Source organism: Ovis canadensis, chromosome 10 (genome assembly GCF_042477335.2).
Source record: "Ovis canadensis isolate MfBH-ARS-UI-01 breed Bighorn chromosome 10, ARS-UI_OviCan_v2, whole genome shotgun sequence".
Taxonomy (NCBI): domain Eukaryota; kingdom Metazoa; phylum Chordata; class Mammalia; order Artiodactyla; family Bovidae; genus Ovis; species Ovis canadensis.
The window spans coordinates 29997627-30021829 of record NC_091254.1 but is presented as its reverse complement, the minus strand read 5'-3'; the positions used below and the strand labels follow the sequence as shown (position 1 = coordinate 30021829).

Here is a 24203-nt window from a genome sequence, read left to right as displayed (position 1 = left end):
AACTATAGATACAATATGATAAAATTAAGTCTTAAATCCAGGTGGTGGGCATAGGTGTTCATTGTATCATTCCATGTTTCTGTGTATTTGAATTTTTTTTTAATAATAAAAAAGTAAAAGTATAGCCAAACGAAACAGAATTCTTTTTTTAAAAAAAAAAGCTATAGGGAATTCCCTGGCGGTCCAGTGCTTAGGACTCTGCTTCCACTGCAGGGGGCCTGGATTTGAACCCTGGTTGGGGAACTAAGGATCCTGCAAGCCATGCGGTGCAGCCAAAAAAATAAAAAATATTTAAAACAGCCAGATCTGCATATCCTCAAGAGGAGACCTGGAGGCTTGCGGATAGATTTATGCAGGAAAGGGCTGAGGGCAACACTGAGGGTCGGTGCTTTCTCTTCATCGTTCTGTAAGCTTTTTTTTTTTTTTTCAAAAATATGTGATACTTGTAAAAGTTTTAAAAGCTCTGCCTTACTTTAAACTAGGATACCTACCTTATATAAAATTTCTTAAGGAGAAAGGATGAACTAGACAAATTATATCATGGAATATTTAGGAGATTAAGTATCCATAGTTTTGCTGAGAATCAGGCTATCTGCAGGATTCCTCCTTCAAAATGAAAGAGCCCAAAAAGTACTCCCAAGTTATAAAGTTTAGTGAAATAAATGTGTTTAAGTAGCTTAATGCTGGAAGTCAATTTATTTGTTCCTTTTTTCATTTTCTTGAGAACAGTTAACAGTTGAAGCGGCGGATGGGGAAAAGTTCCTTATACAGCCAAGTCCAGGGCCTACTAGCTGCCTCTTCTGAGGAGCAGCGCAAACCGGCTGCAGGGCATCTCCCGCACCTGCTCGTCTCCTCCTCCGTGAGCCTCACACTGCCCTCACTTGCTCGACATGGAGATTAACGGCTACACTTATTGAAGACACTGATAATCAGCCTCTTCACAGGATGGACCCTCCGCCAATTTGCCCTGACATCTACTCCTGCTGGGCTTCCCTGGCAGCTCAGATGGTAAAGAATCTGCCCGCAACGCAGGAGACCCAGGTTCGATCCCTGGGTCGGGAAGATCCCCTGGAGGAGGGAAAGGCAGGCCACTCCAATGTTCTTGCCTGGAGAGTCCCATGGACAGGGGAGCCTGGCAGGCTGCAGGCTGTGGGGTCACAGATTTGGACACGACTGAGCGACTTTCACTTTTTCACTCCTCCTGCCACATGAACATCACATCAGCTAAAGGCCTCACTTTAGAGGCCTCTCTCAGGTACTTCTGACACACCAGAAGACCAGGAAAAGTGATGACTCTCTTCTTTTTGCTCCCCCTGCCAAGACTCAGAGTCCTGCTTTCCATCCCCAGTTCCATCTCCATTCTGAGTAACATCAGTAACCATATGGATGACCCATGTGGTTGCCCCTGACCTTCTCAACTCCAAAGACCTTTGCTTCCATTCCTGCACCCCTAGTCCAGACAGTTTCTTTTAACTTTCTTTCAGAATTACGTTTTTATTAATTTCTACAGACTTTACTACTCTGAACTATTCTACCTCTTAATTATTAAAACTCGGTATCCCACTCTCTGGCCACAATGTCCTCAGATTTCTTATTTCTCAGCTCATTACTCAAACCACTCTGCCAAGCCCTCCTCCTCTGACTTGATCACACCCTCTCTTCCTGCCTCCCAGCCCTCTGGCTGTTCTTTCCCTGCCGACCTGGTACCGGTCCACTCCCTCCATCTGCTCCTAATGTCAGCCCCTATTACGAGTGTCCCCCCAGACTTCCGCCCCTGTCCTGCTTCTCTGTCCTGGGTGCTCTTATACAATCCCAAAGTGTCACTGACTCCGCAGTCTTTATGTCTAAGCTAGCCTTCCTCTCTATCGCTCTAGAGCAGTGCAGTCCACGAGGACTATTATGTGAATCATAAATGAGACCCATTAAACGCCACCCTGGACTTCCTTGGTGGCCAGTGTTTAGGAATCCACCTGCCAACACAGGGGGCACGAGATAACTCACGAGTTATCCAGGGCGACTCTTAGACAATTTTGCTCCCTGCATAACATGCACCCTACTTCAAGCTATGCCATACATTTCTGTCGATTTTTCACCCCAGTCCAGGCACATTAAAAAATGCAACACTGGTGGTACAAGTAGCTAGAATTCCCAAGTCCATGAGATTATCACCTGACGCCTATCACACTCTGGCCTGCTTCAGCTGCTCCTTCCCTACAAATAACTCGTGCCCGAACACACCAAACCACGTGACCTCCCCAAGCACCTACGGTGTTCCACTCCTGTCTGCAGGCCTCCAAGCTGCTCTGTCTTAAACAACCTTATTCCACCTGGCTCTCTCACACTCATCCACATGACAGCTTTCAGATTCCACAGCTCTCACTGAACCTGCCTTTCTGCACACAAAGCTCATCCCCCTTCACAATTCTTCCATGGTCCTTCCTCGGTCCCAGAGTCCTGTGCGTATCTTTATCCCGTCACCCCTGAACTTCTTGCTTAATGCCTGTGGCATGCCAATCTCCCCTCACTAAACTGTGGGCTCCTCAACGGCATAAACAGTTTTTCATGCCTGAGACACGGCAAGTCCTCAATATAAGTTTATTAAGTGAATGAATAGTAAATGAATGAATTAAATAATGGACGTTAAGACAGCATAACATACCAGATTTTGTTAGACTATTAGGAGGCTCTGCTTCTTCTAACCGAACATCTGAAAACGGAGCTTCTGAAGGTGGTAACTTCTTCTGTTCATCTTTTAAACTCTGAGCAATTTGCTGTATAAAGAAATCAGAGAACATTAGCTTTCAGCTGTGTCTAGCAACACACAATGTTTCTATAAAGTAAAAAATATATATCCTAATTCATGAATAAATAGACTACTTAAGAGAACCACGCCAAAACAGCACATAGAAATGAGAAGTTAAACTGGTAGTGTCTTTATTTTCATAAAAGCAAACAGACTTTCCTGAACCACTCATTTCAGAACCATTACAAGGTATGTGCTAAAGAGTCAAATATACAAGGCTCAGATTAGAAGCTTAATTTTTGACTTTATATTTAGAAACAAAATACTCAGATTTAAGATTGGATACATTGTGGATGTCAGACGTGCTTGTATCAAGTAGTGAGCTAACTCACACCATGGTTTTCTCTTTATGTGAGAACAGCTACAGTTTGGTCTTTTTAAAAACAGATTTTAAAAAATTATCTTATGGACTGGAAACTATCTGGTCTTCTTCACTGCTTAAAAAATATCATCAAATATACACATCACTAACTACTAAGGCGGCAGTGAAAATCCTACCAATTTCCATTGGTTATACAGGCGGAAATACACAGAAATGAAGGCCTAAAAGACATTCAGCTACTGACAAAAAAAAAGAAATGGCCAGGTAACTATTTAGGAGACAGGCTCCAAATCAATCAGGCCTGTCCTTTCATTCTGCATGCACAAATCAGAAAGTATAGCTAATCCCCAAATGGCACACAGATGTAACAGCCAGACCACTCTATACCCCTGACCCTCACCAAAAGAAAGAAGCAAGTAGATTCACTGGAAGCAGTATTCAAGAGGTCTAAACCAAGAGGTCTATACAAGAAAACACTCAAGATATTGGCCAAGTGATGACTGAAGAAACATACCAAATGTACCACTAAATTAAACTGGGAGGGGGTAGGCGCTTCAGTCGTGTCCAGCTCTTTGTGACCCCATGGACTGTAGCCCACCAGGCTCCTCTGTCCATGGTATTCTCCATGCAGGAATACTGGAGTGGGTTGCTATGTGCTCCTCCAGGGGGTCTTCCCGACCCAGGGATCGAACCCACATCGCTTACATCTCCCGCACTGCCAGGAGGGTTCTTTACCACTAGCACCACCTGGGAAGTCCAAGGTGGGGGCATGGGGAGTATATAATAAACTTAATCACCTGACTTCCTATCAGACAGAATTATTAAAACAGGTACTCTATCTAGAAAACAAAAACTGATATTCACAAGGAGACAAGGGAAGAAAGGGAGAAAGGAAAAAGCGAGCACAAGTCCCTGCATCAGGCTTAGAAGCAGACCTACTAACACCAATCTCCCCAAGGAGCTGGCACTGCTGAAGGTCCCCACCAAGAAGGCACAGGCTGCTCCTTCACCAGGTAGATGCCTTCCTGAGGATATGCGCCCCAGCAGAGGTCATCTCCACAGCGTCCTCCTCGGTGCTCTGACCCCATGGGCAGGAGGGACATGCTGCCTAGAGCTCTGGGTTGTGCCTCCAGCTTTACTGTGGGCCTGGCCCATGAGGAGGTGACTGGCAGGTCCAGGGTGCACTGACTGGCTAACTTCCCAGGGTGCCGAGAACTCAGCACAGGCCAAGGCCCAGGGTTGCCCTCACTAACTTCCTGGAACAGTTGCTGACACCACCAGCTCCCCCACCCCGCCCTTTCCCATGTCCTGTCTCCACTGCTGTAACCTGCAGCAGTATACTTGTCATTCGAAAAAATGAATCAATAAAAATAAGAAGCTCCAGGTTCTGTTTTAGCACTAATACCCTAGGCATTTTAAACTCTGTCCAGCACTCAAAAGGAAACAAAAATACATTTGTAGCTGAAAGATTAGTGAGATGTGCCTAAGTCTTCAGACCATAAACTGGAGACCAGTACTGTGTAGTTTTGAGGGGACAACCTGCATGCAGGGTTTTACTAAGAGACCATGACACATGGTTATGTGACCATCCACTCTGGTGGCTCATGTTACTGACCCTCTTCTATGTCACTTACCACCAACGGGCAGATCTAAAGGCACAGGGTGAGAAACAGGGTCAGGCCGAGGGGTCTCGGCCAGCAAGCCTGCTTCCCTGCCTTCCTGCCTTTTCCTACTTTGCTTCGTTGTGCACTACCCTGAACACAGGCGCCTCCTCCTCTAGGAGGGTCGGAAGCTCCCATCACTGCATCCAGCAGGGTAGCTAACCTGGAATCGCCTTCAAGGCCACGGTCAACACAGAGGTCTGACCCGAGGAGGGTCTGGAAACAGGCCTGGCTGGCAGCCGCAGAGAGTCTCATTGTCACAGGAGGGCCAGGGTGAGAAGCCAGGAAGTTCGGTTCAGAACTGCTGCAGGACACCTGGGAGCAGTGCGCAGACCCTGCAGAGCAGGAGCTGCCCAAAACTGGGGTAAGAGCTCAGGCACCTGACCAGCCAGGCTGGGCTCAGGAGCCAACTGCGGAAACTTCTTAAAGAGCAGGGAATACCAGAGCACCTGACCTGCCTCCTGAGAAATCTGTATACAGGTCAAGAAGCAACAGTTAGAACTGGACATGGAACAACAGACTGGTTCCAAATAGGAAAAGGAGTACATCAAAATTGTATACTGTCACGCTCCTTATTTAACTTATATGCAGAGTACATCATGCGAAGTGCTGGCCTGGATGAAGCACAAGCTGGAATCAAGATTGCCGGGAGAAGTATCAATAATCTCAGATATGCAGATGACACCACCCTTATGGCAGAAAGAAAAGAACTAAAGAGCCTCTTAATGAAAGTGAAAGAAAAGAGTGAAAAAGTTGGCTTAAAACTCAACATTCAGAAGACTAAGTTCATGGCATCCAGTTCCATCACTTCATGGGAAATAAATGGGGAAACAATGGAAATAGTAACAGACTATTTTTGGGGGTTCCAAAATCACTGAAGAGGTGACTGCAGCCATGAAATTAAGACACTTGCTCCTTGGAAGAAAAGCTATGACAACCCTAGACAGCATATTAAAAAGCAGAGACATTACTTTACCAACAAAGGTCCATCTAGTCAAAGTTATGGTTTTTCCAGTAGTCATGTATGGATGTGAGAGTTGGACTAAAAAGAAAGCTGAGCACCAAAGAAGATGCTTTTGAACTGTGGTGTTGGAGAAGACTCTTGAGAATCCTTTGGACTGCAAGGAGATCCAACCAGTCCATCCTAAAGGAGATCAGTCCTGAATATTCATTGGAAGGACTGATGCTGAAACTCCAATACTTTGGCCACCTGATGCGAAGAGCTGACTCACTGGAAAAGACCCTGATGCTGGGAAAGACTGAAGGCAAGAGAAGGGGACGACAGAGGATGAGATGGTTGGATGGCATCACCGACTCAATGGACATAAGTTTGGGTAAGCTCCAGGAGTTGGTGATGGACAGGGAAGCCTGGTGTGCTGCAGTCCATGGAGTCGCAAAGAGTCGGACACGAGTGAGCAGCTGAACTGATGCCACTTACAAAAAAAAAAGAAAACACAAATTCACCTTAAAAACAGAATGCATAATGGAAAAGAAGAAATAACTTAACAGAATGTTTATAAAACACAACTTAAAGGAAGGACAAAAAAAAGAACACTGTAACAAATCATTTCTGTTCAGTTTTTGAAAAATGTTATTTCCTAAGATTTCACAGCAAGTTTCCCTTGATTTTGCATCCTGAATGAGAATTAAAAAGAAATATCCTATCTTCACCGGTATAAAATATCCAAAAGTGTGGGGGTGGATGAAAGATCCAACAAGACGACCCACCTCCATCATAACTAACTTATCAGGATACGCAAGATCTCCGGGAGCTGGTTTGTAGCCCGTGATGTCCGTCTGAATGTAGATGTGGGTCCGGTAGACAAGCCGCTCCTGTACATCTTCTAGCATCTGCTTTACACCAGCTGCAAATGCCCCCAGCTGTTCAGCTGATTTAAAAACAAAAGTGCAATCACCCATTCCTTTAGATTTAGAAAATACTTTCTTTAAACAAGCAAAACATTACAAAATTGTCTACAATAGGATAAACCAGTCTTGCTTCAAGGACTGGTTATATTCTATTTTGAAATAACTGTCTTCCGATTTCCTCAGATTTAAAGTTGGGAAATAAATTTTCGCTTAGATCTTCTTCCTGAGACTCTCTGAAATAACTTCTATTATTAATATGAATAATAAAATCTTAGTTTTAAAGTGCTCTGTGATTTTCAAAAGGTATCTCATATAGCTTCATACCAATCCTGAGAGATGGCTAAAGCAACTTGTTAACTGAGTTAATCCCCATTTTACATATAAATTGAGTTCCACAGATACTAAATGACTTGCTAACATTCTTACAAGGAAAAATAAAAAAATAAAATGGGGAAATTCCTCAAAGACTCAGTGGTTAGGACTCCGCACTCTTCTACCAAGGGTCCAGCTTCAATCCCTAGTCAGGCATGTGTTCAGTCGTGTCTGAATCTTTGTGACCCCAGAATGGACTGTAGCCCGCCAGGCTCCTCTGTCCATGGAATTTTCCAGGCAGGAATACTGGAGTGGGTTGCCATTTCCTTCTCCAGGGGGTCTTCCCGATCCAGGCTCTGCTGCGTTGCAGGAAGATCCTTTACCACTGAGCCACCTGGGAAGCCCCAGAGTGTACTAGAAATGCCCAAACAAAACTAATGGTTGGTTCTCTCTGGATTTCAGATGCCAGAAAGAACAGTAACTGTAATTATTTTATTACTAATTTCATACAGACTTTAAAATTCTTTCCCCATTATTATTTTAGTCACAGGATAAAGTGCATCTTGGTTCAAAAAGAGACAAGGCATCAACCCAAGTTTTAAACATATTAAATTTGTATAGGGATGTGGGGGGGGGGGGGGGGGCGGGCGGGGAAACAGTGTCAGACTTTATTTTTGGGGGCTCCAAAAATCACTGCAGATGGTGACTGCAGCCATGAAATTAAAAGACACTCCTTGGAAGAAAAGTTATGACCAACCTAGATAGCATATTCAAAAGCAGAGACCTTTGCCAACAAAGGTCCATCTAGTCAAGGCTATGGTTTTTCCAGTGGTTATGTATGGATGTGAGAGTTGGACTGTGAAGAAAGCTGAGCGCCGAAGAATTGATGCTTTTGAACTGTGGTGTTGGAGAAGACTCTTGAGAGTCCCTTGGACTGCAAGAAGATCCAACCAGTCCATTCTGAAGGAGATTAGCCCTGGGATTTCTTTGGAAGGAATGATGCTAAAGCTGAAACTCCAGTACTTTAGCCACCTCATGCGAAGAGTTGACTCATTGGAAAAGACTGTGATGCTGGGAGGGATTGGGGGCAGGAGGAGAAGGGGACGACAGGGGATGAGATGGCTGGATGGCCTCACTGACTCGATGGACGTGAGTCTGAGTGAACTCCGGGAGTTGGTAATGGACAGGGAGGCCTGGCGTGCTGCAATTCATGGGGTTGCAAAGAGTCGGACACGACTGAGCAACTGAACTGAATTGAACTGGGGTGGGGCAGGGGGGCGCAGAGAATGGCTAATCTTTTTCAAATTCATTGAGTCACAGATATAATTTAAAAACACCTTTCAGGACACTTTCCTGGTGGTCCAGTGTCTAAGACTCTGTGCTCCCAATGCAGGGGGCCTGAGCTTGATCCCTGGTCAGGGAACTAGATCCCACACGCCACAACGAAGACCCAGTGCAACTAAATAAATATTTCTTAAAAATAATCCTTGAAATGATCATTTCTACTTATCATTTACCATTATTCTGTACATGATCTTCAAGCACCTCATTTTTAAGAATCCCGCAAAGTTCCGATAGCGTTTCTAAGTGAATAACATGAATGATCAATGGCCTGAAGACATCATACAACGACACACACAGCTTCTCCAAAAGTTCGCTAAAATGAAAGAATGCAACATGGTTACCAGTAGTAATCCCTTCAGTATTTTCTAATAGTTTAAAAGTCATCCTTAATTACTTCCAGCCAATTAAAATAATGAAAATGTACTGGAAAATAATATGTGGGAACATTAAATAATGAGAAGTGAAAGGCTGATAGTAATTCTCTGAACTGTTTTTGCTAGAATCAATAAAAAAGCTCAGAATAAGCAATCCTCACAGTCAACAAACTAGCTGGCCCCAGCTGAAAGTCAACTTATTATTATTTTTACTTACATTAGCAATAATCTTGTGCATGTCCTTTCAAAAACAATAAAATATTTCAGTAGACTTAATTTTCCTACACCATAAATAACCTACACTATAAAATAATTTAATTATTTTTTAATTTTCCTACACTATAAAATAACTTACACCACTATGAATCAAATGGTGACATTATTCCCAGGAAAGACTGGTTCAAATCTCTTGAATACATACAGATTTAGATAAACAAAACTCAAAGTATTCTGGACATGCACCAAGTATTCTGACAATTTTAAACATTTGAAAAGAAAAAAGTGAGGCTGTCTATACTCTTTACATTGTCAACCGTACTCTTCTATATATAGTCTTTCACCAAAACCATAACATATGTTTGTTTGTTCCGCATTATGAGAGTCATAATCTTGGGATTCTTATGAGTCAAAATCGCCAATATGAAGAACTCAGAAGTGACTAACAGTGGACTTGAAAGACACATTAAGAAAAATAAGAAAAAGGATTTTAAATAGTATCTACATTTTTAAGTATCTCTCATGAGTTAAAATCATAGAATTTTTTTAACTAGAAAGAATTATTATACTTAGTGGAGATAAACGGCTCCATATACCAAAATAGCTGCCTATACAGGATTCTTACTCTTGTAACTTTTTGTTTCCATAATTCTAAAATTATGAAAGCATATTGGCCTTTAAGCTGTAAATTTATTTCAAAGTAAATAGCCACTGTCTCATCCAACAATACTCTGTTCATATACTCACAAAAATTAAAACACGCCTTAGTTAGTTTTAGGGTACTACTATGATATAATAAGCCATTAGCAAATTAAATCTGAAAAACAAGAGTTAGAGTCCATGTACCACGTACTCTAATTTTGATGTTGGTTTTGTGAAAAATTCATTGTAAAGCTGGTGCTCGTCCTGGCACACATGAACCATAAAGGCACAGCCACTGCGAATCTGTGGGAAACAAATACACACCACCTACAGTTAAGGCACATGACGACTCCAGCCAGCACGGATGAAGCAAAGCAGACACTTTATTTACAAAGAGACTATGCATATGTAATTCATAAAACAACTTCCTAATAACAGAAAACGGTTTTCAGCATAATGGGGATATAGATGACTTTTATTTTCTTACGTTTTCTAAACTTTTGACAATGAAAAGTACTCTTCCAGTTCAAAGGTGGGTATTTAAAAAAAGAATCTTTATGTACTTTCCTACAGTCTGAATTAAAATCAAACTAAATAAAACAGCACTTCTGCAGCAAAAGCTAAGATTAAACTGTACACAAATCCACCAACTCTGAAACTTCATCTTTCAAAAAACAATACTTATTTGTAAATCATCACATGCTCAAAAATAGATCAAAATTAGAATATTTTGCCCAAATGAATGCTAATTACTAAGTGAGATTTGTCATAACTGAAAGAGTCTGTAAGTTTGTTGATGGGGAGACCAAAACTTATTTACCCTCGTGTAGTTTCTAGCGTGTCAGAACAGCTTAAGAGAAGGTTTAACATTAAACCACAACAAGCAGAAACTTACCAAGGCACAGTGGTCTCTGTTATTCTGGCTGGTCAACTCTGTTACAGTACAAGTAATACTGGGGCTCAAAAGGAGTTCCCGCTGATCAAGGTAACACTGGTGGATGTCAGTTAGCAGTTGTTGGTATCTGATGAAAAGCAAACGAGACTGGAGCATAAGCTTCTGATTCCAGGTATGTAAATTAAATCTGATCTTAAAACCCAAAATAGGGTGCCAAGCCTCCAAGGTTATATATGGTTGCTGCTCACCTGCCCACATTAAAAACTAGAAACATTTTATGTACATAAAGAAAAAGCAAACAAATCACAATGATCTAACAAAACCTTTATCTTTTAAAGAAAGATTCATCTTCCAGGAGTAGTGGTCCTACATCCACCTCAATGAGAAGGAAATCCTGCTATATGGGAAAAAGATGCTTTGTAGACTCATAAACTCAGGTCTACGACCTTGCTCCCCATATTGAGCTGTGTGCCACAAGAGAAGGCTGGTACAGCACACAAGGTAATTGCTCAGAAAACATCAAGGACACAGCAAACTTGGAAAAATAGCACTTCAAGGAAGGTAATTTGGAAACTGAGGAACCTGTGGGTACTCACTCAGGTATTTTTTCAGATCGTTGTTCTATCTGTTCAATGAGAGTCTGTGGAATAAAGAAAAGCTCACTAACTTCATCTGTTTTAGTAATACTTTTAATTACTTTCTGATTGTAACAGTAACAGAAGCTCATGTTAGGAAATCTGGGAATACAAAAAAGCTGAAACATAAAAATCACCTAAATGCAAAAATTAAAAGGAAAAGAATCACAGTATTTTAGAATATTTTCTTTCAGTGTTTGTATGTACACAGTTATTTTCCTTTTTAAACAAAACTGGAATTATACTATATATTCAGCTTTACAATCTGCTTTTGAAAAACTAATATTTTAAAATACTTTCCTTTTATTAAATAACCCCCATTATCAGATGAAAATATTTGAAAAGCCTTAGCCTACTGCCTGGCACTTAGTAAACAGTCACTGAGTCATCATTATAAACACTATTTAAAACATTACTTTACATGGCTATTTGATATCCTACTGAGTAGATGTACTCTAAGTCAGACATTCTTCTATTGCTAGTCATCAAGGTTGTTTTCTAAGAATATCAGCCCCGTGGTTAAGAGCTCCGCGGTCTTCAAGTGAAACTAGCGGGTTTAAGTGCTGACTCCCAGTAGCTGTCTGAGTCCAGGAGAACAAGCCCACATCACTGAGATTCCATTTCTGACCTTGGAAAGCTGATATAGTAATAATACCTAAGTCCCAGTTGGGGACTCCCAGCACCGGTCAGTAAAGATAAACATTTTTAGAGACTTTTGTTCCATTCTGCTAAAATGTTTTTGAGGAAGAAATTAAGTATTAATACATTCCATCAGCAGTATCACCTGTCTCACCAAATCCTGAAAAACACTGACTATTACACCTTACTTTGTAAATTTCTAACAGACCAAAAATACCCCTCACCACCGAGCCCTCATGCCTACACCATTTTTTCTCATCAACTGTATCACTGTTAATTGACTAACAAGCAACCAACCTGGCACAGTCTAAACCTCAAACTATCAACTAGCTGCTGTATCTTCTCCGAACAAGACCAAGTTCCTGCTGTGAAAAACAAAAACTCCTTTCCACTTACTTTCAAGACGGACACAAGGAAGAGAGTGGGGTCAAAGTCAGCAACAGCAGACCACTCTTTCTAGAAGCTTCACAACAATAAAAAAAGATACACGTACCAGCTCCAGGCAGCTGTATCTGGGATGCCACTGGTTTAAAATACTGTACTGGTTCTCTGCTTTTCCTGAGTGAGCATGACATGAAACATCCTTCGTGAGATGGCCTCTGCCACCGTTCTAATTTCTCATCACACTCTATTAAAGTCTGTGCTCCAGCGTCAACAAGTTACATGAGGTTCTCCCCAAAGACATGTCTTTTATGGTTCTAGTACCTTCCCTGTACATGTTGCTCTCTCTGTAAAAAATATCCTTATTAATCCCCCCAAGTCCTCTCTAAATTTAAGCTTTTTAAGCTCAAATATCAGCTTCATCTGGAAACCTTCCCTGAGCATCACAGAAGAGCTAGGTGTTTCCTGCTCTGTGGGCTTAAAGCCCCTCAACATATACCGCTACAATGTGGAAGGACAAAGCCTACCATTCATTCACGCTCATTTTCCTGGTATAAGCAATGGACCTAACATACATTAGCATTTCCAAAGGGCTGGCTAAATAAATTTCATAGCAGTTATCCTTTTTATGTCAACAGACTTACTCTGACTTTGGGGGCAGCAGCTCGAAATTTCACATAAAATAGTGTAAAGGCATTGTCTGCATTAGGTACAGATGAAGGATCCTAAAGACACAAGGCGGAGGACAGAGAAGGCAGATAATTAGCAAACAAAAAATTATTCAGAAAATATAACACAAACCATGTCATATGGCTCCTGCTTGGCCTATATACCAACCAAAAGCTTACAGAGAAAGACTAAATATTGTTATTGCTACATATAAAATAATTGTGTGGAGCTGCCATCTCTCTCCTTTTTATAATTAAAATTTATCCTATGCTTCAAGAATTTTGGCAGTAAAAAAGACTGAATTCAGATTCACAGTCATTTACTGACTGTATAACATTGGTCAAATTATTTAACCTCTCTGAGATACAGGGCATCCATTAAATGGAGACAAAACATATGCACAAACGTTTTACAGAGCTCAGTTATAAAGCACCAACACATAGTAAGTACCAGTACATATTAGGTATTAGTTTTCAAAATTAAAAATTTTGCACAACAGAAAACTCATACAATCTGTTCTGTAAGCTAAGAGCAATGTGAATGATGAAATTCAATACAAAAATCAGTAGCTCTAAACTGAAAGCTCAAGAAAATATTCCATATTTTTAGAAAGTAAGCTTAAAAAATAAACTATATTACCTTTAAGGTTTTATTTTTTTTAGGAAAGAAATGTGCTCAGTGACCATCCTATCTAGCTCCACTTTAATTTTCTAACCTAACACTCAGCTAATTTTCCACCTGGCATCTACCACAATCTTTAATTGATTAATTTATTTCTTTATTGATTATTTCTCCTGAATATAAGCTCCATGAGGGCAGGGACCTTGTTATCTCCTTTCACTACTGCACAGTCCCCAGTACAATGCCAAGCACTTAGGAGGCATTCAATAATAATAAATTTCCTAAATAGAGAAAATTAATCCATAATTTATAAAGAAAAATATTCAAATCACCCATCATATATAATTCTACCACTCAGAACCACTTTTATCATTTTGATGTATTTCCTAATATTTTCTTTAAAAAGACAGAAAAAGTTTAAGTGAGAAATAGTCTGAATCTTTTTTTATTATTTATCATATAGTACTGAATTATTTCTCATACTCATGTATTCTTTGAAAATAAAACTGTGACAGACAAATATATATGGCCATTTTTCTTATTATAAATGAAGTTGCAATGTATATTCTTATTTAACAATAGGTTAAAAAAACAGAGCTCAGTCAGTTCAGTTCAGTCACTTAGTCGTGTGACACTCAGCAACCCCATGGACTGCAGCAAGCCAGGCCTCCCTGTCCTTCACCAACTCCCAAAGCCTGCTCAAACTCATGTTCATCGAGTCAGTGATGCCATCCAACCATCTCATCCTCCGTTGTCCCCTTCTCTTCCTGCCTTCAATCTTTCCCAGCATTAGGGTCTTTTCCAATCAGTCAGTTCTTCCCATCAGGTAGCCAAAGTACTGGAGTTTCAGCTTCAGCATCAGTCCTTCCAATGAATATTCAGGACTGATTTCCTTTAGGATTAACCAGTCTGATCTCCTTGCAGTCCAAGGGACTTGCAAGAGTCTTCTCCAACATCACAGTTCAAAAGCATCAATTCTTCAGTGCTCAACTTTCTTTATAGTCCAACTCTCACATCCATACATGACTACTGGAAAGACTATAGCTTTGACTAGACAGATCTTTGCTGGCAAACTAAAGTCTCTGCTTTTTAATATGCTGTCTAGGTTGGTCAAGTGTCTTAATTTCAAAGCTGCAGTCACCATCTGCAGTGATTGTGGAGCCCCCAAAAATAAAGTCTGTCACTATTTCCATTGCTTCCCCACCTATTTGCCATGAAGTGATGGGACTGAATGCCATGATCTTAGTTTTCTGACTTGAGTTTTAAGCCAACTTTTTCACTCTCCTCTTTCATCAAGAGGCTCTTTAGTTCTTCTTCGTTTTCTGCCAAAAGGGTGGTTGTCATCTGCATACCTGAGGTTATTGATATTTCTCCCGGCAGTCTTGATTCCAGCTTGTGCTTCATCCAGTCCAGCATTTCTCATGATGTACTCTGCATATAAGTTAAATAAGCAGGGTGACAATATACAGCCTTGATGTACTCCTTTCCCGATTTGGTACTAGTCTATTGTTCCATGTCCAATTCTGTTGCTTCTTGACCTGCATACAGATTTCTCAGGAGGCAGGTCAGGTGGTCTGGTATTCCCATCTCTTTCAGAATTTTCCACAGTTTATTATGATCCACACAGTCAAAGGTTTGGTGTAGTCAATAAAGCAGTAGATGTTTTCCTGGAAGTCTCTTGCTTTTTTGATGATCCAACAGATGTTGGCAATTTGATCTCTGGTTCCTCTGCCTTTCTAAAACCAGCTTGAACATCTGGAAGTTCATGGTTCATGTATTGCTGAAGCCTGGCTTGGAGAATTTTGAGCATTACTTTACTAGCGCGTGAGATGAGTGCAATTGTGCGGTAGTTTGAGCATTCTTTGGCCTTGCCTTTCTTTTGGGTTGGAATGAAAACTGACCTTTTCCAGTCCTGTGGCCACTGCTGAGTTTTCCAAATTTGCTGGCATATTGAGTGTAGCACTTTCACAGCATCATCTTTTAGGATTTGGAATAGCTCAACTGAAATTCCATCACCTCCACTAGCGTTATTCATAGTGATGCTTCCTAAGGCCCACTTGACTTTGCATTCCAGGATAATCACCATTGTGATTATCTGGGTCATGAAGATCTTTTCTGTATAGTTCTTCTATGTATTCAGACTAAGGTTATGGAAAATAAACAAATCAAAAAAAAAAACACCCACCTCACCAGTTAACTCACCCTTTTTAATAACTGATTTGTGAGGTTCTGTAGTGTGTTCACAGTGTATGTCTTCATGAGGTGCAAAGCTTTAGAAAGACACTGCTTAAACTTCAGTAAATATACAGGATAATCTTTAAAATTCGGCTGTAAAGGAAATGGAAAGATTTATACATATGAAAGAAACATTAACAAAGCAAACATTTAATGAAAACCAACCTTTATGCAAAGCTATACAGAAAGTTCAAAGGAAGGTCTTATGTAGGTCACACGCTCCTTGAAGACAAATACTATGTCTGTCTTGGTCATAGCCAAATTCCCTGTGCCTGACACAAAGCAGGACTCAATAAATATTCGCCATTTTTAGCAAAATATATTTTCAGTACCCCACAGACCTCAAGGCTAATATGTGAGGCCCAACTAGGAAAAGGAGTGGAGTTGGGTAAAATAAATAGTTATAAATCCTCAGTGGACAGAAAGAGATGGTGATTACACCAAAGGGCTTGTCCCTTCATTTCCCCTGCCAAGTAATAATTTTTGTTTCCAATGAAGTACCTAGCAAAACAGGAAGTCAACAGTCTAAACAAATCACTAACCCTCTCAGATGGGATAAAGCTGTGTCAGCCAGACCCTTTTTCTACTTCAGAGGCTTCCATAGCAGCTGAAAGTACAACACTATTTTACATCACTACTGAAAGTGAATAAGAATTTACCACAATTTTTCTTCAAGTATATTACAGATATGTATTTTCCCTTAGGAATAAATAATTATTGCATAAGAAGTGATGTCACAGAGATGTTAAGATTTCTTTAAAACATACAGAAATACCATGACTTACATGAGATGATATGTACGTTATACAATCATCTAACTTGGCCAGCATAGGTATAAATCCTTCACTATTCACAGACAACGTGGGAGAATTCAATTTCTTTAAGGGAAAAAAAAAATTTTACATTTTAAGAGTCAAAAAATAGCCTCAAATGCAGTCCATGTGTAACAATACAATAGAGGACAAATTAAAAATTATATGGATTGAATTCAGTTTATTCCTAATGAGCTTTAATGGAGCTCTTCATGAATTAGCAAACATTTTATCCTCAATTGTACAGTTACATTAAAATAATACATCAAGAACCTAGATTAAAAAAAAAAAAAAAGAACCTAGATTTTTCATATTCTAGTACTTTAAAACATAAATTTTCACATTTCAAAGAGTGGTGATTTTCTCAAAGTTAAAACATGTTTAGCAGTCATACTATGAAAGTAAAATATAAGTAAACATATACAAGTAATACGAGTATAAATAGAGGTAACATAATAGTAACATAATATTTAATATGTAATGTAATAGACAATACATGAAAATATATAAAGCTAATAATATATATAAAATATAAAATCAATTCTTTCTAATCTTGATATACAAATAGTTTGTCAATGTATTCCACTATTAACAGGCTACCGTTTTTATTTCTCTCAAAGAACTTTAATAATTAAGATTACTTTTAATAATTTTAATAACATGATGTATATGCAGTTATTATAATTAATTTATGAGCCAGAGCACAGAAAAATGTAATTTACATAGGAGTCCTTATTGTGACGATCTCTTTGGGATACAAGAATGCTTTAAGAAGGCTATACTTTTCCTTAAACTAAACATGAGATTAGTTTAAGAAATGTTTTAATTAATATTATAGAAACACAACCACAGAAACATTTAAAATGTAATATTTCTTCTTATAAACATCACAGCTTGCAAATAAGATACTATAAGAGTCAACCAAAAAAGAGAGTTTAATAACTATAATACAATATAAAAAGAACTATTATTTAAATCATATGTGGAAAAAATCTGAACTGGTAATGGTATGTCTATCAGCCACAAATAGGAATACCTTAACAACAAGCAAACTGTTAAGTTAAAAATACCACTCAAGCCAATTTATAAGTTTAAAGATTATACTCAGGAGGGGGAAATAGATAAAAAAAACAATGCTTACTGTGTTAATAGTTTCCAATTCATTAAAATAGGAAAGTTTTTGTTGAATGTTTTCAGCCAGATCAACAAGTTCCGACTTGCAGTTTTTTAAAAGAGAAAAATCAATTATTACAAGAATATAAGAATCAACACTCCTGTCTCAAAATTACATTGAAGAGGTTTGTATCAGTCATATAGGTTTATATTAGCTATATAGTCTCACAATAATGCCTAAAGATTTCAGCAATAATGGGCTGAAATAAGCAATGATTCTTACAGTAAATTATATAAGATCTTTTTACAGAATAACAAAGCACTGCCTTTTAAAAAGCATACAAAATATAAACAGAAATCTCTGAGATAAATATAGTAACTTAAATATTCTATCTTTAAGTCACAAGTTTAAGTGCAATCTAGATCTGTTCATTTCATAAACCCCACCATTACTACAATCACTACCCCTTGGTTGAAGAGTGTCAACAGGGAATTCCCGGGTGGTCCAGTGGTTAGGACTCAGTGCTTTCACTGCCAAGGCTGGGGTTCATTCCCTGGTCAAGGAACTAAGATCTTGCAAGCCACGCAGCATGGCCAAAATTAAGTGTTAATAATAAAGAGCAGACAGAGCCAACAAATATATCCTTTTCACTCTGAAACTGTACTGAGACCTAACAGCTCAAAACATACGAGAGCTCTCCAGGGACCCTGCTCCTATAAGCTTAAAAGCAGGCTGTCCACGTAACCACTTGTATGCTTACGAATGCAAATCTCTTACAAAGCAGTGTTCAAAATTAAGGAAGTCAGATTTAAATTATATTCATCTATTTTAAAATATTAAATATAGTCACTGACATTCTCTCTTCTTCCAAATTACCTGCTCTTTCAGGAGCTGTTCACAGGCTTCATGTAGGGTTCCTGTCTTATTGGACACAAAAAGATACTGTTTCTGCAATGATTCCAGATGCTGAAGAGCACTGTTTACATCATTCAATATAGCATCACACTGCTCCTGAAACCCAGACAAGTAATCCCTCATCTGTCTAGAAAACAGAACCAAAAGGGGATTGGCAATAATATTTTCCCCCAATAAGCATAGACAATAAACAACAAAATCTTGTTTTTCCCACAAATGCTTGCATTTCAGAAGGAAAGTCTGACCTAGTCACAAACATTTATTAATTCAGAAATGTAGCAAAAACTATGTCACAAACTGTTTCCATGCTTAAGGAGGAAAATGACTGAAACTATGAGCAACAAAAGGCATCAGCCTTGGAGCCATAAACTGGCTTTTCACATGTAGGTCAATAAATCATGGGCTCAGCTCTCCAAGACTGGGACACCAAGGTCATCAAGCAGGTCCATCCCTCAGGTCAAGTCTGCCTTTGAGGGACAAAGTCAGGGGAAGAATTCTGGACTTGGAAGACGTGAGTCCAAGTCCCAGCTCTGCCCAAGTCTCCATAACATTAGGCAAGGATTCAACATTTCCAGGCCCCAGTTTAGTTATTTGTAAAATGGGGATAATGTTGCTATGAAGACCAAATGGAATCATACATAAAAGAGCCTAATACAGTGCCTAGCAACAGTTGTCACTTAATGTTAAATGAATGCAAATGTTCAACTCAGAGCCCCCAAATCAGCTAGAGATCACAGTCACTTCCTCCACGCCGTCAACACATGCAAACAAAACAACGCAGCCCAGGCGCAGCCCAGGCGCAGCCCAGGCGGCCATCCCTAAAGTCTCCTGGGCCTCTCCCTCTAAAGAGAAGACAGCAGAGTTCTTGACAACACTCCCACTCCATCTCAAGTTATCTAAAAATCAGTGTCTCCCTCCTAACCTAACTGACTCCTCTTTTAATCACACAACTCCCACTACCAGTTGTAATGACCTACATCTTCTCTGCTGCTGCTGCTAAGTCGCTTCAGTCGTGTCCGACTCTGTGCGACCCCACAGACGGCAGCCCACCAGGCTCCCCCGTCCCTGGGATTCTCCAGGAAAGAACACTGGAGTGGGTTGCCATTTCCTTCGATGCATGAAAGTGAAAAGTGAAAGTGAAGTCGCTCAGTCGTATCCGACTCTTCGAGACCCCATGGACTGCAGCCTACCAGGCTCCTCCGTCCATGGGATTTTCCAGGCAAGAGTACTGGAGTGGGGTGCCGTTGCCTTCTCCACCTATCCTTAAAGAACACATGACTGTTCAAGTTTTCTTTGTATCTTTATTTAAAGACACAGATTACAACGGTTCAGATGATCTAAAAATCAGGATAGCCGACAAATGAGAGCCACATACCTATATTTAGTTCCTTCATCCTGATCCATCTGAGTTTGTAGCTTTGCAAACCATGAGAAAAACTGGAAAATAGAGTATTATGTTGTCAATAAAACTACAACAAAATGAAGAGAGGCTACAAGCTAAACAGCAAGTCAGAAGGGCAGACACTAAGTCGTATTGTTTGGGGCTCAGACATTAAAAGTTTGAAGCCAGGAGATGACAATTTAATTGCATGATCAGTGTCTATATGCTAGGGAAAGCAAAGTCTCTTAAAAACACTGGCCACATTCAGAGTCAAAATAAGAGTATTAACAAGACAATATGTGTTAACAGGAATAAATATTTCTTCCCAAGAGGTTATTGCCTACCTGCTAATTTGCCTAATATGAGTAGGTAACATAGGGCTTTGGGTAAATATTAATATTATCCAATAATAATTGTGAGAATATAAACTCAGAAATAATATAAAGGAGTGGTTTAAAAATATAGCTTTTGCATCAGCTAAACCTGGATTTGAATTCTGGGCCCACCATCAAGTTGTATACTTAAAATGAGTACATTTTCATTATATGTAAATTATAACTCAATGTATTAGATTTTTTAATTTAAAGAGAGATATGCAAATGTAAATTTAATCCAGATTTTTTTCTCAAATACTCCAAATAAGTTCATAGACATGGTGCCAGATTATCTACTATAGTTCTCAGGTGGGATCCGAAGTCAAAGGTATGCTTTATTCTCCCAAGATATTACACTTGCCAAGCACCTTGGCTCTCGTTCCCTGAACCCTGATTATAAGAGAGGGAGGTGCCTTTCAGATCCACCTGGCCTGACTCAAGAGCCAGAGCTTTTCACCACTCTGCGGCACTGCCTTTCCTGACTAAGTGTGTGCGATTCAGCACATTTGCTCCATGTTTCACTTGGTAACCGCCTTAGCTTTGATTTTTTCTTTTTAAACTGAAGTTATAGTTGATTTAAATTTACAGCTGTGAACAAGTAAAAATAACCGAAAAACAACCAATCACATATATTAAATTACTGAAAAATAACCATAAGCTTTCGTCTAAAGAGAATACTGAGGTTTTTAAGAAAGAAATTACCTAGCAACAAGTGGGGGCAGGTCTGTGTATGTCCATGTGAGCACACATACATGCTAGAGGGGCAAACATTAATACAGACACACACTGGGAGGAGGTCAAAAAGGCATAAAGTATCAAAACCTTAATAAATGTAATAGTCTATCAACATCCAGACTTGGAATATAGTATTTTTATCTGTACTACAAATAAAACTAGGCAACAGGTTCACTTAAGACACTTAAGAAATAGCCACTACTAACACAAAAATCACAAAATCAAGACTGTTCTGGCAAGAGATACTGCTTTGGGAAAGATCCCTGGTGTTTTCCTTACTTGCTGCATGTAATACACCCTTCTCCCACACACGTAAAAAAATTCTAGAAAGATTTTAACTACAATTTTAAAAGGTCAGAAGTTTTAATTAGGGCCTTTTTTTATTAGCCCTCTCTTGAGACATTTAAAACAATAAATATTCTTAGAAGTAAAAGCTACCACTCACCTGCTGTGCAGTTTCGATTCTTTCTTCTTCCATTCCTAAGGACGTGAATCCCTTCAAGAGAATGTCTTCTGTAGATTCGGGCACTACTGAAGTCTGTGCAATGGGCAGTGACTGGGAGGTTAAACTGCATAAATCTTCAATCGGGAGCTTGAAAAAAAAGAGCCACAAAGAGATTCAAATAAATTGAAAATTCTCTGAACTCAACTCAAGATTGGTAGTCCATCTCAGTTGTTCTGAAAGAGAAAGAAATGTTTTCCATTAAATCATCTGAGGTTAGTAACTGCCATATAATACTAACACTTATAGTTAGGCTCTATCTATGGTGACACAGCCATAAAGAATCTGCCTGCCAACACAGGAGACACGAAAGATGTGTTCAGTCTCTGGGTTGGGAAGATCCTCTGCAGGAGGAAATGGCAACCCACTCCAGAATTCTTGCCTGAAAATTCCATGGACAGAGGACCCTGGCAGGCTATAGTCCTTGGAGTCGCCAAGAGTCAGACACGACTGAGCAACTGGGCACACACACACACACATATACATTAAATGCTAGTCTCAAAATATAAACAGGATACCAATATCCCATTAGTAAAGTTTTAGGCTTATCTTTTGAAACCTGGTGATGAATCTGTACTAATCTACACACATTCTCCTACGGAGCCTCTGGTGAACTAGCACCAGTCGAAGGCAAACCCCGTGTGCTAATGAAAGCAGCAGGCCTCTCAGGCATCAGCACAGAAGACTGACCTCCGTAACCCCAACCAACAGAAGACCAAGCGCACCCAGAAATCAAGGGCCACAACTGCACCTCCTGCCACTATCTCCACACAGATGACAGACTTCACCCACATCTTCCGGCTGACCGCTTCTGAAATCACAACTGAAGAGAAAGAATTTCAGAGTGTCCCATCAGAATCCTGAGTGCCTCACTTTGATGCCATCAGACCCAGAATACTGTCTAGTTTCCATTACTAAAGATAGTCCCGGTGTTCATTTACCTAGAGTCACACAGGCAGGCTGTTTTTAGACCTAAAAGGGCCGGGGGTGCAGTGTGATTGCTGGGGAAGGTAAAAAAGCCCCAACTGTTTCTTTTCAATCCCAGTTTTCAGCCCTTAGCGCATGACATCTAAGTCTAGCAATAAAAGACCTTAATCCAAGGTTTTAAGAAATTGCTTCTTATTTTTCTAGATACAGAAATTTCATCTGAAGGCAGTATTTTCTTTTTAAAGCTAAAATAAAATAAGGGAGATATAAATGCACCATCATTAATTTAGAAATATGACCCTTTAAATGTAGGGGATTTTGTACCTGGGTTCACGTGGGGCTGTCCTCTCAGCCATGGTAAATAAAGCACTTTATAGCACAGCCTGCTTTGAACTCCTGCTCCCTATTTTTTCAGCCACGCAGTTTTTGGGATCCTAGGTCCCCCACCAGGGATCGAACCCGCATCCTCAGCCGTGAAAGCATGAAGTCCTAATAACTGGACCACCAGGGAATTCCCTGCTCCTGCTCACTTATGAGCTGCGTCACAATGGGCAAGTTACTTAATATCTAAGCATTTCTAAGTTAATGACGGACTTCCCAGGTGGCACAGTGGTCAAGAAATCCACCTGCTAATGCAGAACTGGACATGGATCAACAGACTGGTTCCAAATAGGAAAAGGAGTCCGTCAGGGCTGTACACTGTCACGCTGCTTATTTAACTTCTATGCAGAGCACATCATGAGAAACGCTGGGCTGGAGGAAGCACAAGCTGGAATCAAGATTGCCGGGAGAAATATCAATCACCTCAGATATACAGATGACACCACCCTTATGGCAGAAAGTGAAGAGGAACTAAAGAGCCTCTTAATGAAAGCGAAGGAGGAGAGTGAAAAAGTTGGCTTAAAGCTCAACATTCAGAAAACGAAGATCATGGCATCTGGTCCCATCACTTCATGGGAAATAGATGGAGAAACAGTGGAAACAGTGGCTGACTTTATTTTTCTGGGCTCCAAAATTGCTGCAGATGGTGACTGCAACCATGAAACTAAAAGATGCTTACTCCTTGGAAGGGAGGTTATGACCAACCTAGACAGCATATTAAAAAGCAGAGACATTACTTTGCCAGCAAAGGTCCATCTAGTCAAGGTTATGGTTTTTCCAGTGGTCATGTATGGATGTGAGAGTTGGACTATAAAGAAAACTGAGCACCGAAGAATTGATGCTTTTGAACTGTGGTATTGGAGAAGACTCTAGAGTCCCTTGGCCTGCAAGGAGAGCCAACCAGTCCATCCTAAAGGAGATCAGTCCTGAGTGTTCATTGGGAGGACTGATGTTGAAGCTGAAACTCCAATACTTTAGCCACCTGATGTGAAAAGCTGACTCATTTGAAAAGACCCTGATGCTGGGAAAGATTGAAGGCAGGAGGAGAAGGGGACAACAGAGGATGAGATGGTTGGATGGCATCACCGACTCAACGGACATGGGTTTGGGTGGACTCCAGGAGTTGGTGATGGACAGGGAGGCCTAGTGTGCTGCGGTTCACGGGGTCGCAAAGAGTCGGACACGACTGAGCAACTGAACTGAACTGAACTCAATGCAGGAGGTGTGAGCGACACAAGTTCGATCCCTGGGTCGGGAAGATCCCCTGGAGAATGAAATGGCAACCTACTCCAGCATTCTTGCCTGGCAAATTCCATGGACAGAGGAGCCTGGAGGCCTACAGTCCCTGCCAAGAGTCAGACACGACTGAGCACTTTTCATTCATTCAATACAGAAATTAAATTATCTGTATGGGACCACTGCAGAAACAAGAAAACACAAGTAT

At 40.2% G+C, this 24203-nt stretch overlaps 1 protein-coding gene across 2 annotated transcripts in view; it reads right to left on the bottom strand.

The window, feature by feature from the left end:
* COG3 (component of oligomeric golgi complex 3) overlaps positions 1 to 24203 on the bottom strand; it is a 60121-nt gene that overhangs the window by 28309 nt on the left and 7609 nt on the right. For both annotated transcript variants that reach the window (XR_011259336.1, XM_069601280.1), the window contains exons 2-14: positions 21395 to 21541; positions 19835 to 19896; positions 18421 to 18586; positions 17572 to 17646; positions 16404 to 16496; positions 15586 to 15711; positions 12738 to 12818; positions 11035 to 11078; positions 10439 to 10565; positions 9755 to 9846; positions 8485 to 8624; positions 6515 to 6675; positions 2660 to 2771 (exon numbers count right to left, since the gene is read on the bottom strand). Coding sequence is in view for 1 of the 2 variants with exons in the window: in XM_069601280.1 (XP_069457381.1) it covers positions 2660 to 2771; positions 6515 to 6675; positions 8485 to 8624; positions 9755 to 9846; positions 10439 to 10565; positions 11035 to 11078; positions 12738 to 12818; positions 15586 to 15711; positions 16404 to 16496; positions 17572 to 17646; positions 18421 to 18586; positions 19835 to 19896; positions 21395 to 21541 (1426 nt within the window). In the remaining variant the exon portion in view is untranslated. The remainder of the gene's footprint in view (positions 1 to 2659; positions 2772 to 6514; positions 6676 to 8484; positions 8625 to 9754; positions 9847 to 10438; positions 10566 to 11034; positions 11079 to 12737; positions 12819 to 15585; positions 15712 to 16403; positions 16497 to 17571; positions 17647 to 18420; positions 18587 to 19834; positions 19897 to 21394; positions 21542 to 24203) is intronic.